At 34.6% G+C, this 12,500-nt stretch overlaps 1 protein-coding gene across 2 annotated transcripts in view; it reads right to left on the minus strand.

The window, feature by feature from the left end:
• The window catches only part of LOC133175761 (uncharacterized), a 29,653-nt gene that overhangs the window by 9,771 nt on the left and 7,382 nt on the right, over positions 1-12,500 (minus strand). The window contains exons 2-8 of one of the 2 annotated variants that reach the window (XM_061310870.1): positions 11,477-11,618; positions 10,768-10,894; positions 9,772-9,876; positions 2,187-2,259; positions 2,024-2,086; positions 307-482; positions 1-181 (exon numbers count right to left, since the gene is read on the minus strand). The exon at positions 1-181 is cut by the window's left edge and continues 89 nt beyond it. In XM_061310870.1, coding sequence (XP_061166854.1) covers positions 1-181; positions 307-482; positions 2,024-2,086; positions 2,187-2,259; positions 9,772-9,876; positions 10,768-10,894; positions 11,477-11,587 — 836 coding nt within the window. In that variant the 5' untranslated portion in view covers positions 11,588-11,618. The remainder of the gene's footprint in view (positions 182-306; positions 483-2,023; positions 2,087-2,186; positions 2,260-9,771; positions 9,877-10,767; positions 10,895-11,476; positions 11,619-12,500) is intronic. The other variant, XM_061310871.1, reaches the window with a different exon arrangement.

Here is a 12,500-nt window from a genome sequence, read left to right on the forward strand (position 1 = left end):
TGCTGGGATAATGGAACGTCACCATTGGTCATTCCCCTTCCAAGAGAACGAGGTATATCTCCATTCATTTCAGACACAGAGATTCCCCTTCCCACAGCTGGGCTGGACCCATGGCCCCTTCCTCTACTCATTCCAGGTGGCCCATTTAGAGAGCCAGTCACCGGTCCATTCTGACTGTTGACTGTCAATATAAATTTTATAAGTCTAGCCAAGTTTTGACTCTAAAATATTCTAAGCCTTAGCAAACACTCCTGAGAAGTTTTTAAAAAAAGAAAAAATTCTCAGCTATTCTGTACAATTTGATACCTGGAAGCCCTCGACCTACTCCGGCCATTGATAATGAATATGCAAACACTGCCGATGGAGGCTGATCTAACTTCTTTTGGTGAGGGAGATAAGTCTGAGCTGCAGTCTTTGGGAGACGAAGCTTGGGCTGTTCATCCTTAATGGGTTGTTCTGGCTCTTTGTACTGGGCCAAGTACCTGTTATATTGTATATGGATAATAAGGTATTATGAAGGCTTTCAATTGGTATGAAATTTATCTATGTAAAAATTTACTCAAGACAAAGAAAAAGTAAAAACGAAATTTAATTTTAATCAGAGAACAAAATTAGATTGCTGGTTAAAATTTAGATTGCCTCTGTAACTTCAAATTTGTGTTAAAAACCTTTGGACAGTTTACATTTTTCTGGTAATGCACTATACATGTATGAAGTGTGCACTTTTGATGTGTTTTTGTTGCAAAGTTCTTGTGAAAATGGCCTTCAATCTGCCCAAATGACCCTGAGTGGGGGTCATGTTACACCTCATCATAAAATTAGCGCTTAGATGTTTCTCCATCATCAAAAGATGGCCTGGACAGGTATTACTTTTCGCCATTCACTTATTAAACAATGGGGCAAGGACATATTACCAGGGCTCTAATTGGCGACTAATTTAGTCGCCATGGCACCTAAAATTTTCTATTGGTGCCTAAAACTTTTCCTTAAGTCGCCAAATTGGCGACCATTTTTAATTGACGTTGATTGTCAAAATCAAGAAATTTTCACATTTTTAACAATTTTTCTAAAGAAGGCAAAAGAAATTTACAAGAGGAGGGAATTATTTTTAGCAGTGGACATGTCATATTTTCTTAGGCACATCATGGGTCCCTATATTCAATTAACTTTTAAAGTTGGTGCCTTAAAAAAATTATCTGGCCACTAAAAATTTGCATTGGCGACTAAATTTTTTGGATAAGGCGCCAGCTGGCGCCTAAATTTTAGAGGCCACTTAGAGGCCTGATTACACAATCTCAGGTCACGAGGTCAGAAGCAATCTTATTAACATGAATTTGATAGGGCTAGGATGATACAACTTTTTCTATATCGATACGAATCATAATATTTAAGCCACGATATATGGAATTGGTTATAAAAATCTTTTTTTGTATTGAAATGAACGAAATATTTCTTCACAAATAAGAGCAATTTATTGACAGAAGTTGTATATCTGTTGTAAAACAAAATTATTTTACACAAGTGGTGTATTATTATTATGTATTTCATATTTATATTTATATTTAGCATATTTATTTTATTTATTAAACCCAAAATGTTAAGTAAACAAAGAAAAATAGAAGTCAGAATTTTTTTTGGCAATACTTCAATATTTCTTCATACGTATCGATATGCGTATTATCCTCACACAGAATCGATATTATCCATATCTCGATATATCATCCCAGCCCTAGAATATGAGCTTTAAATGTTTTTCTCTTGTTAAGACCTGGACAGTAAATGAATTGTGCACTTTTTCTGCTAATGACCTTGAACTTGTGCCAATTAACAAATAAATTGGGTCAATGTCATTACTTCCAGGGTTTGAAACAATCTTTTGTTTTAAATATGAGTTTCCAATGTTGCTCTCTTACAAATGTTATGAACTGCATATGATTGCAAAAACAGGTAGACAGGCAGACAATTTCAACTGTTACCCCCTTCTTTTTGCAGACAGGAAGTACAATCATAATGAGATACATACTTTCTGTCTTCTGCTGGAATATGCATCTGTTTAGCGAATTCTTTCTTCTCTGATTTTGTCAGTCTGAAATGTTCAAAATCAACATGAAAATGTGTCCGAATCCTTGCTTAACTACACAATGTAGAAATAAACAGATTTTTCATTAAAGTTAAAAACACACTACCCTGGGATTATCATATGGTCCTGACGTGCGAAGAATTGGGGGTCCACCCCAATCCTGGCCACAGAGGGAATCTCTGTCAAAAAAAAAAAAAGAAGCTTGAGAAATCTTGAACATACAATTTATAAAGGAGTATATCTATGTTTTTGAGTTTTTTATTTCACAAAGCTTTCCCAATTATTTCAATGCAAGTCTTTATATCAACATTACAAATGGTGATAGCATTGACAAAATATCATCTTAGGCTCTTTAAGATTTTGAAAAATCTTAACTCTATTCATATTTATACATGTATCTTTGGACCTCTGCTTAAAGGACTTATCGCATGATCTTTCAAAAATCGTAATTTTATGAAAAATATGATCTATAACCTTATTTATTAAAAAACTGAATACAATAAACGTTGCTGAAGGCATATTTTAAGAGATATGGAGAGTTGAAATTCAAATACGGCAATATGCATACAGTACCGACCAGACACAACCTAACAGAAAGCGAACCCAAAGCGCACCCCGGGTTCGCTGCCTGGGTTCGCTTCGGGTTCGCTTGGGGTTCGCAGTAGCCCGCAGCGGACCCAGAGCGAACGCCGAAAGCGAACCCCAAATTCAGTAGCGAACCCAGCAAGCGAACGCGTGTTCGGTGTTGCGTAACTGATCTGTCAATCAGGATTAGCGATAAGACGTGTTAACCAATCAGCGCGTTGACCGATCAGCATGCCAGTTTGTCATTCGATGTAAATAAAACATTCTACAAGCAAAGCGTGTTTATGTACAGTGTGAAATTATTATTAACACGATTAAAAAATATTTATATTTATAAATTAATATCTAGGTAGCATATTATATTCACACATTTATTTTCTTTATGTTTTATTTTTAAAATTCATTTATTTATATTGCGTAAATTTATCAGACAAAAAGTTCTTTAATGTATAAAAGAAAATAATGGTTATCACAATTGTTACTAAAAAAAAAAAGAAAAAAAGTATTTTGACAAATTATAACATTTCATTATCTCAAGATACTGCATAAGAGTATGTATATGTACGTGCTTTCATTCAATTATTTTATTTTTATAATTCTAATTTACAATTTTGTTTAAATCCAGATCAACATCAACATTATTAATCTTCTTAATTGGAAAAAAGTAAAAAAAAAAATAAATAAAATAAAAATAAATAAATAAATAAACAAGAGGCCCATGGGCCACATCGCTCACCTGAGTAACTTTGGCCATGCTGTTCTTTACCAGATTTCCCCCCTTTTAATATACCTATTGTGGCCCTGCCCTACCCCCGGGGGTCAAAATTTGAAAAATTTAGAATCTACACTACCCCAGGATGCTTCCAAATATGTCTCAGCTTTATTGGTCCAGTGGTTCTTGAAAGAAGATTTTTAAAGATTTTTCTTATGTATTTCAATGTAAAACTTGGATTTCCTATTATGGCCCCGCCCTACCCCCCGGGGGTCATGATTTAAACAATTTATAATCTACACTACCCAAGGTTGCTTCCATATAAGTTTCAGCTTTTCTGGCCCAGTGGTTCTTGAGAAGAAGATTTGTAAAGATTTTTCTTATATATTTCAATGTAAAACTTGGATTCCCTACTGTGGCCCTGCCCTACCCCAGGGGGTCATGATTTGAACAGTTTATAATCTACACTACCCCAGGATGCTTCCATATAAGTTTCAGCTTTTCTGGCCCAGTGGTTCTTGAGAAGAAGATTTTTTAAGATTTTTCCTATATATTTCAATGTAAAACTTGGATTCCCTATTGTGGCCCCGCCCTACCCCCGGGGGTCATGATTTGAACAATTTAGATTCTTCACTACCCCAGGATGCTTCCATATAAGTTTCAGCTTTTCTGGCCCAGTGATTCTTGAGAAGAAGATTTTTAAAAGAGTTTTCCTATATATATCAATGTAAAACTTGGATTCCCTATTGTGGCCCCGCCCTACCCACAGGGGTCATGATTTGAACAATTTATAATCTACACTACCCCAGGATGCTTCCATATAAGTTTCAGCTTTTCTGGCCCAGTGGTTCTTGAGAAGAAGATTTTTAAAGATTTTTCCTATATATTTCAATGTAAAACTTGGATTCCCTATTGTGGCCCTGCCCTACCCCAGGGGGTCATGATTTGAACAATTTAGATTCTACACTACCCCAGGATGCTTCCATATAAGTTTCAGCTTTTCTGGCCCAGTGGTTCTTGAGAAGAAGATTTGTAAAAAATTTTCTTATATATTTCAATGTAAAACTTGGATTCCCTATTGTGGCCCCTCCCTACCCACAGGGGTCATGATATGAACAATTTATAATCTACACTACCCCAGGATGCTTCCATATAAGTTTCAGCTTTTCTGGCCCAGTGGTTCTTGAGAAGAAGATTTTTAAAGATTTTTCTTATGTATTTCAATGTAAAACTTGGATTCCCTATTGTGGCCCCGCCCTACCCCCGGGGGTCATGATTTGAACAATTTATAATTTACACTACCCCAGGATGCTTCCATATAAGTTTCAGCTTTTCTGGCCCAGTGGTTCTTGAGAAGAAGATTTTTAAAGATTTTTCTTATGTATTTCAATGTAAAACTTGGATTCCCTATTGTGGCCCCACCCTACCCCCGGGGGTCATGATTTGAACAATTTATAATTTACACTACCCCAGGATGCTTCCATATAAGTTTCAGCTTTTCTGGCCCAGTGGTTCTTGAGAAGAAGATTTTTTAATGACCCCACCCTATTTTTGTCTTTTCTTGATTATCTCCCCTTGTAAGGGGACTTGGCCCTTTATTTTAACAATTTACACTCCCCTTCATCCAAGGATACTTTGTACCAAGTTTGGTTAAAATTGGCCCAGTGGTTCTTGAGAAGAAGTTGAAAATGTGAAAAGTTTACAGATGGACGGACAGACGGACGGACGACGGACAACGGGTGATCAGAAAAGCTCACTTGAGCTTTCAGCTCAGGTGAGCTAAAAAGAAATAAATAAATAAAGAACAGCATAAATGTACATGTACAGTATGTCCAATCGTAAACTACTATGGTATTATTTTGATTTATCTTTTACAAAAAAATAATGTAAAGCTTGATTTACATTTTTTTTTTTATTATTATTATTATTATTATTATTAACTGAAATAAAAAGAAAAAAAAAACAACGCGCGATTTACATGTACATAATTGAACGAATTATCAGTAGTAAATAAGCAATATAATAAGTCGTACAGTATTGTATTCTTATAAATAGCGTAACTTGAAATGATAAAGCATATTTGAGATGTTTAACGATTTCTTTTTTCTGATGATGGGTCCCGTTAACTGCTTATTGTGGTCAAGATTTTTTATACCAATACACCAGAAATGTACATTTTTACAAAAAAAATAATTAATTCCCAATACTTACATAAATAATTAGTCGACAAATGTACACGACATGATTGTCGGGGTTACTTTTTATCCCTGATACTTATTATTATTTCAATTTCTGCAGATGAATGAATTTAAAAAAAATGCTGATTTTTGAATTCATAGATGGAAAGATGAATATAAGTATTCATTCATTATTTAGGTAATTTTTAAATTTTTTTTTACCCCCATACTGCATATTATAAAATCCAATAGAATCAAAACTCACAGTCAACCTATATCATATGATAGAACATGCTGCATTCGATCATAAATTACATTTTTACGTATCAAAAAGATAAAAAAAATTCTAAGTCGGAGAATTACATTAATAATTATTTGTTATCTAAAATACCTATTAAACCTTATTTACATGTAGTTTCAAAAATATTTTTTTCTATAATTTTTTTGTCACTTATCCAAAGTCGATTAATTGCAGCAGTAAATATTTTTAATTTTAATCTAAAATATCTATTAATAAGTTTTTTGTTGTTTTTTTTAAATATCCACTCCTAAATATTTTTCACTATTTTGTGTAAAACCTGGTCGTTCGTGTATGTTGTCAACAATAACATTGCAGCCACTGCACATGCACTTGTATCGATCGCCACAAAAACAAAAATGATCGATTTCACTGCTGTATTTGGAATAAACAAGGGGCGGAGTTTACTGGCGGCAAGATTAAAGCGGGGTTCGCTTCGCTCAGTGCGTAAAGCGAACCCAGAAAGCGAACGCCGGGTTCGCTCTAGCGGACCCAGAGTTGACCCCGAGCGAACGCAGAGCGAACCCCAAGCGAACCCAGAGCGCACCCAAAATTTCTGAAAGCGGACCCGTAGCGGACCCCGAGCGAACCCAGAAAGCGAACCCGGGGTGCGCTTTGGGTTCGCTCTGGTGTTAGGTTGTGTCTGGTCGGTACTGTATTTCAGTCGGATTTCGGCGAAATACTGCTCTGATGTCATAGGCGACAATTCAGTGATAGAGAGATGAGAATATGCACACTATTTACGGAGTTATCAACGACAAATGCAGCTTAATTACGAAAAATGCTGAAAAAATTAATTCCTTATATGCTTTTCAATTACTATCGAACATTAATTAGTTCTAAGGTATAAGGCTTTTAAGATATTTTCGTTTTTTTTATTCAAAACATTTAGAACCTGTAGCTCTAATTACAGCAATGTTTCGTGATCAGGAAATACTTTTCAAGATCGCCATCCTTTAAAAAACATATGAAGACTTGCATAAATTAATGTCAAAACGAAGAATAACAAAGTTATATAATGTTTAATTTGTGAATCAAATAAGTTTAATACATGTGATAAGAAGACAAATCAAATTGCATTGTTATGGCGAGTTTCTTCGTCTTCGCTGCGTCTCCCTCGCTATCGTCGCTGCTAGTTTTACAAAGTTAACAGATTTTTCAGATTTTTTCTTGCTGACAATTCTAACATATAAGGTTGAATATTCAATTTATATCGATAAAATAAGTGATTTGGTCGTCCACAACGCAGAAAATTCAGGTTGTATCGCGTATATTTTAGTAAGATTAATGAAGAGCTGATCAGCCATTGTCGCCTTTGACGTCACAGGGTCACGTGATCGCTATCTAATTAACTTAGATGTTTAATTCAGGGGTTTTCATTTGAGTCAATAATTGGTTAATTACCGCGATTTATCCACAGTAAAAACACAGAATTTATAAATTGTGGTCATAAGGAACGTAATACGCTTTTAATTTCAAATAATTTAGAAACATGCGATAAGTCCTTTAAGTCCTTGAAGCCATAGTTTTAACAAGTTGAACATGAATCTACTGGATACTTAATAATAACAAGAGGCCCACGGGCCTTATAGGTCACCTGAGTATCATGCAACAACTTCGCCACAATGGATTCATGTTTTAAACCAGAGGCCATGAAATTCACAATTTTGAAAGAGGCACACTTGCTCATCATAATTTTACATTTAGTAAGCTTACTTAATACCCAGAAAGAAAGCAGAGGATTATCAAAGAATCAATGCATTTTCACTATGTAATCATTAGAGCTCTGCCCTAACACCAGAACCATGATGCAGGGGCCATAAAATTCACAATTTTGGAAGAGGCATCCTTACATATCATAACAATACTCTTAGTTCATCAGCTTAATACCCAGGAGAAAAGAAGAAGATTTTCAAAGAATTATTGCATTTTTACTATGTAATTAATCATTAATCACCCTAACACCAGAACCCCTGACCAAGGGGCCATGAAATTCAAAATTTTGGAAGAGGCACCTTTACTCATCAAAAATAAGCATCAGTTTGTTTGTTAAATACCCAGGATCAAAGAAAAAGATTTTTAAAGAAATAATGCATTATCACTATATATTCAACAGAGCCCCACCCTAACACCAGAACCCCTGACCTAGGGGCCATGAATTTCACAATTTTGGAACAGGCACCCTTACATATCATAACTATACTCCTTAGTTCATCGGCTTATTACCCAGGAGAAAAGGAGAAGATTGTCAAAGAATTATTGCATTTTTACTATGTAATCATTAGAGCCCCGCCCTAAAACCAGAACCCCTTACCAGGGGGCCATGAAATTCACAACATAGGAATAGGCACCCTTATTCATCATAACTATGCCTTCAGTTTGTTTGCCCTGGATCAGAAAAGATTTTTAAAAGAAATAATGCATTTTCACTATACATGTATATTCAACAGAACGCTGCCCTAACACCAGAACCCCTGACCCTGGGGCCATGAAATTCACAATTTTGGAAGAGGCACCTTTCATCATCATAACTATGTATTTATTTTGTTTTCATAATATCCAAGAGCACAGAAGAAGCTTTTTAAAGAAATAATGCATTATCACTATATATTCAACAGAGCCCCACCCTAACACCAGAACCCGTGACCCCTGGGCCATGAAATTCACAATTTTGGAAGAGGCACTCTTTCTCATCATAACTATGTACTTAGTTCATCGGCTTAATACCCAGGAGCAGAGGAGAAGATTTTTGAATAATTAATGCATTTTCACTATATAATCATTAGATACCCGCCCTAACACCAGAACCCCTGACCCAGGGGCCATGAAATTCACAATTTTAGAAGAGACACCTTTCCTCATCATAACTATGCATATTGTTTGTTTTCTAAATACCCAAGAGCAGAGGAGAAGATTTTTTAAGAATAATGCTTTTCACTACATATTCAACAGAGCCCCACCCTAGCACCAGAACCCCTGACCCTGGGGCCATAAATTTCACAATTTAGGTAGAGGGCTCAATGCTTATTACATTCATGCCAACAGTTTGCCTGCTTGATGCCCAGGAGTAAAGAAGAAGATTTTTAAAGGTTGCATTAATTCTGATGGTTTTAGCCCCACCCCTCAGGCCCCAGGGGGGTAGGGGTCATGAATTTCACAATTTTTACTCCCCTTCACATATAGATGCTATGTGCCAAATTTGGTTGAAATTGGTTCGGTGGTTCCAGAGAAGAAGCTGAAAATGTTCAAATGTTAACGCACGACGGACGACGCACGCCAACAGATGAAAACAGATAGCAATAGGTCACCTGAGTAAACTCAGGTGACCTAAAAAGTGTGTATACATTTGCTGTAAAATCATAGATCTATTGTTCTTTGTGTTTTAAATGCAAATATAGAACAAAGTTGAATATACGCTAAATAGAATGCTTTCACGCTAATAAATGTGAATACATGCAGCAGTCACAAAATTATTAAAGATAAGGGTATGTTAAAAGATATTTTTAAAAAATGTAATGCAAATATAATCTCTACTACCTATTTAATGTACCATTATGAAAAGGAAGTGGGGGGGGGAGGGGGGGGGGGGGACTTAAATCTACCCAAAAAAAGCTTTTGCATTAATTTTGTCATTCCTGGTCACTTGATCCATATAATTTTTTATCATCTCTGAATTTTCTCAAGCATCAGACATGTAAGGCTTAGTCCCGAAATGAATTCTTTCTGCTTACACAGTACTTCTGGGCCAAAAGGAAAGTTTAAGAAGATTATGCTACCTACAGTTCACTTGCCTGTGGCCAACATAAAATAAAAATATATTAAGTTGTGGCATAGATTTATGGCCATATAGAATTACTTGTACTTCCTCTTAAATTAGTTTTGATATAATTAATTGTCAGAGGTAGATGTATAGATTTACCATCATCCCAGTTTTCCTCACTGTTAATTACAACATTATCATACACAGGTAGATCTGTACATCCTCTAAACATGGACGCATCTTCTCCATTCCTCTTACTGCTCTCTATAAAAACAACACACAATGATGAACTTTCTGATCAGATTTTTAAGGTGTCTGACCTATATTAGGACTAAATTTTCTAACCTTAAATATTCACTTTGCATAAGATACTCTGATATTAATTCAAAGCCTTTAGAGTGTAAAAAGATTTACCAAGAGAAATTTTCAAAAATGTAATTACCTAAGCAGTAATTAATCAATGAGGATTGCATTGAGGTCTATAGGGACAAGCAAATTTTTGAAAATATGAATTTAAATACTAAGGATATCAATAAATGCTGTGGTGGAAAGAGGTATTTAATCATTAGGAATAAAAAAAAGATTGAAAACTAATTTTTTACCATTTCAATTTTTTTTTTTTTTTTTTTTTTTTTTTTTTACAATTGATTTTTCTTGATTAAAAGCAAAGGGGCTAACTCTTTCAGAACAGGGGAAGGTCATTAATTAGGGCATATTACATACATTATGATACTAAAACATGAAAATGATGTCTAAATATACTGAGTATTCAACTCATACATATCTGTTATGCAATTTCATTGAATCTGAGGATATTATGGACTGAATACGTACTTTAGCAAGTCTATCTTCACATCAACTTCATAATATAATTGTAAATTATCTGTGTGTTTTAGAGTCAATAGAGCTTGTAATTTATCTTACTTGACATTATTAAGGTTACTGAACTCTATTCATAGAATACATATTTTTTAGTTCGTTGTTGTATAAAGGGTCAATGTATTTTAGTTCAGAGCTAAAATTTCCCATACCAAACAAGTCACGTACACTTTAAATTCCCAACAAAACAGAATAAAATTGACAAAATTAGCTTCTGTAGAAATATATTTTCAGTAATAAAAATTTGCATACTAAATTCATTTCTTTATAACTTACCATAAGCTAGCATTGGTTCAATCACGGCCTTGTCAGGACAATTAGCTAAGTGATAGCGCAGCTCTGGTTTTGGCATTTCATGTCTGGCATTGAAAGGGCAAGTGGCAAAATCACTTCCAGCATAGTTCTGAATAAACATAATAATCTAAAGTTGAAAATCTTTTTATCAACAATTATACATCTTGAAATTCTATGATTCTAGTAACACAGAGGTGTTAACTCTATTGTGCAGTTTTCAGTAATTTAACTAGTTTCTATATATTCTCTATTGAGAAGTTGATGGCTCGTACTCCCCCTCAACTTGAGGGGGAGTATTAAAACGAGCCATCAACTTCTCAATAGAGAATAGTTTCTATATATCCATGATTTGAGCTTTTCAACTGAATTTAGTGTTGGCAATACCTCTTACATGTACATTTAATAACATAGATATGTACATTTGATAACATAGACATGAATGACTTTATATTATGAGACACACTACTACCAGTATCTTTGTTGACAGCATCTATCATGCATAAATAACAATTCAAATATAAATTAGGTGTTTGGGTGAATATCTCAATCATTGCTAAAGTATTAACACAATGTGAAAAAAAAATAAAATAAAATTTAAAGAATAACACAGTAGTTAACTTTCAGGATGCCAATTAGAAATTCCTATTTTGAAATGAAATTCCAGGATAAATACAGAATAAGTCACACTGACCTTTCTGCACTTCATTAGATGGTACTGCATCCTTTTGGCCCTGATCATGTGAACTTTGTCATAGGGGCAGGGAATCATTTCTTCTGGGTCGGGAATCTTGTATTGAGCCATTGTATATTAATGGCCCTTGACTGTGCTCTCACTGAAACAAAGCAAGACACCAACACTGAGTCAACACACCAATCACAACACACAGAGAGATCAAATTACAATCTCCAGGCTGAGATTCTCCTACATTCACAGTGGGACACAATCTCCTGATTACTGATGTGGAACAGTGATTTCAAACAGGTTGCTGTTATGACAGCCACTCAAGAAGAGAGAAATGAAGTGGTGGATCATCTCTAATACTAACATGACTAATAGGCCAATAATTTATCACTCCTGCTGTTTTTAATTGACCAAGCTGGATCTTTCTTTATGTTCCAGCATGTGACATGTGATTTCATTATAAGTATTTAGATCATCACTACAAGTTGATTCATCCTATTTGTACATGTAGAACCTGACTGTTTTACTGCTTGGGAATAGAAATACGTACTTGTCAATACTTAGTCATAATCTTCTCTTTATAAGTTTATGACCGGTCAGAAAAGTTTGTTAAATTTAATACCCCTATTCTGGATTTCTTTCTTGAATTTGAAGCAAAATCTTTTGGGTTTCAATACTGATTAAAACATAAAAACTGTATCCCTGACAATTATCCCCAAAAGATCTATGCATTAAAATTTTCATTTAAATTTACAAAAGCTGAGTAGTCAAGATAATTATTGACAGAGATGCCAAAACCCCGATTTTTGAATCATAGAATGTGAACAAAATATTAATCAAACTTAAAATAGAGTATGATTCATTTTTAAAAATAATTCGACATTTCCCTCCTCCTGACTTGTTCACCCTAAGCATACTGTAAGTAAGTACATGTATACACTATGCTTCAACATCAAACTTCCATCAATATTGTCTTCTTCTTTTTTTACACTCAATTAGAAAAACAATGCATGCATGGATTATACCTATTTCC

The sequence above is a fragment of the Saccostrea echinata genome, unplaced genomic scaffold, assembly GCF_033153115.1.
Source record: "Saccostrea echinata isolate AGI-Se365-2 ecotype Australia unplaced genomic scaffold, CSIRO_AGI_Sech_v1 ptg000064l, whole genome shotgun sequence".
NCBI classification, from domain to species: domain Eukaryota; kingdom Metazoa; phylum Mollusca; class Bivalvia; order Ostreida; family Ostreidae; genus Saccostrea; species Saccostrea echinata.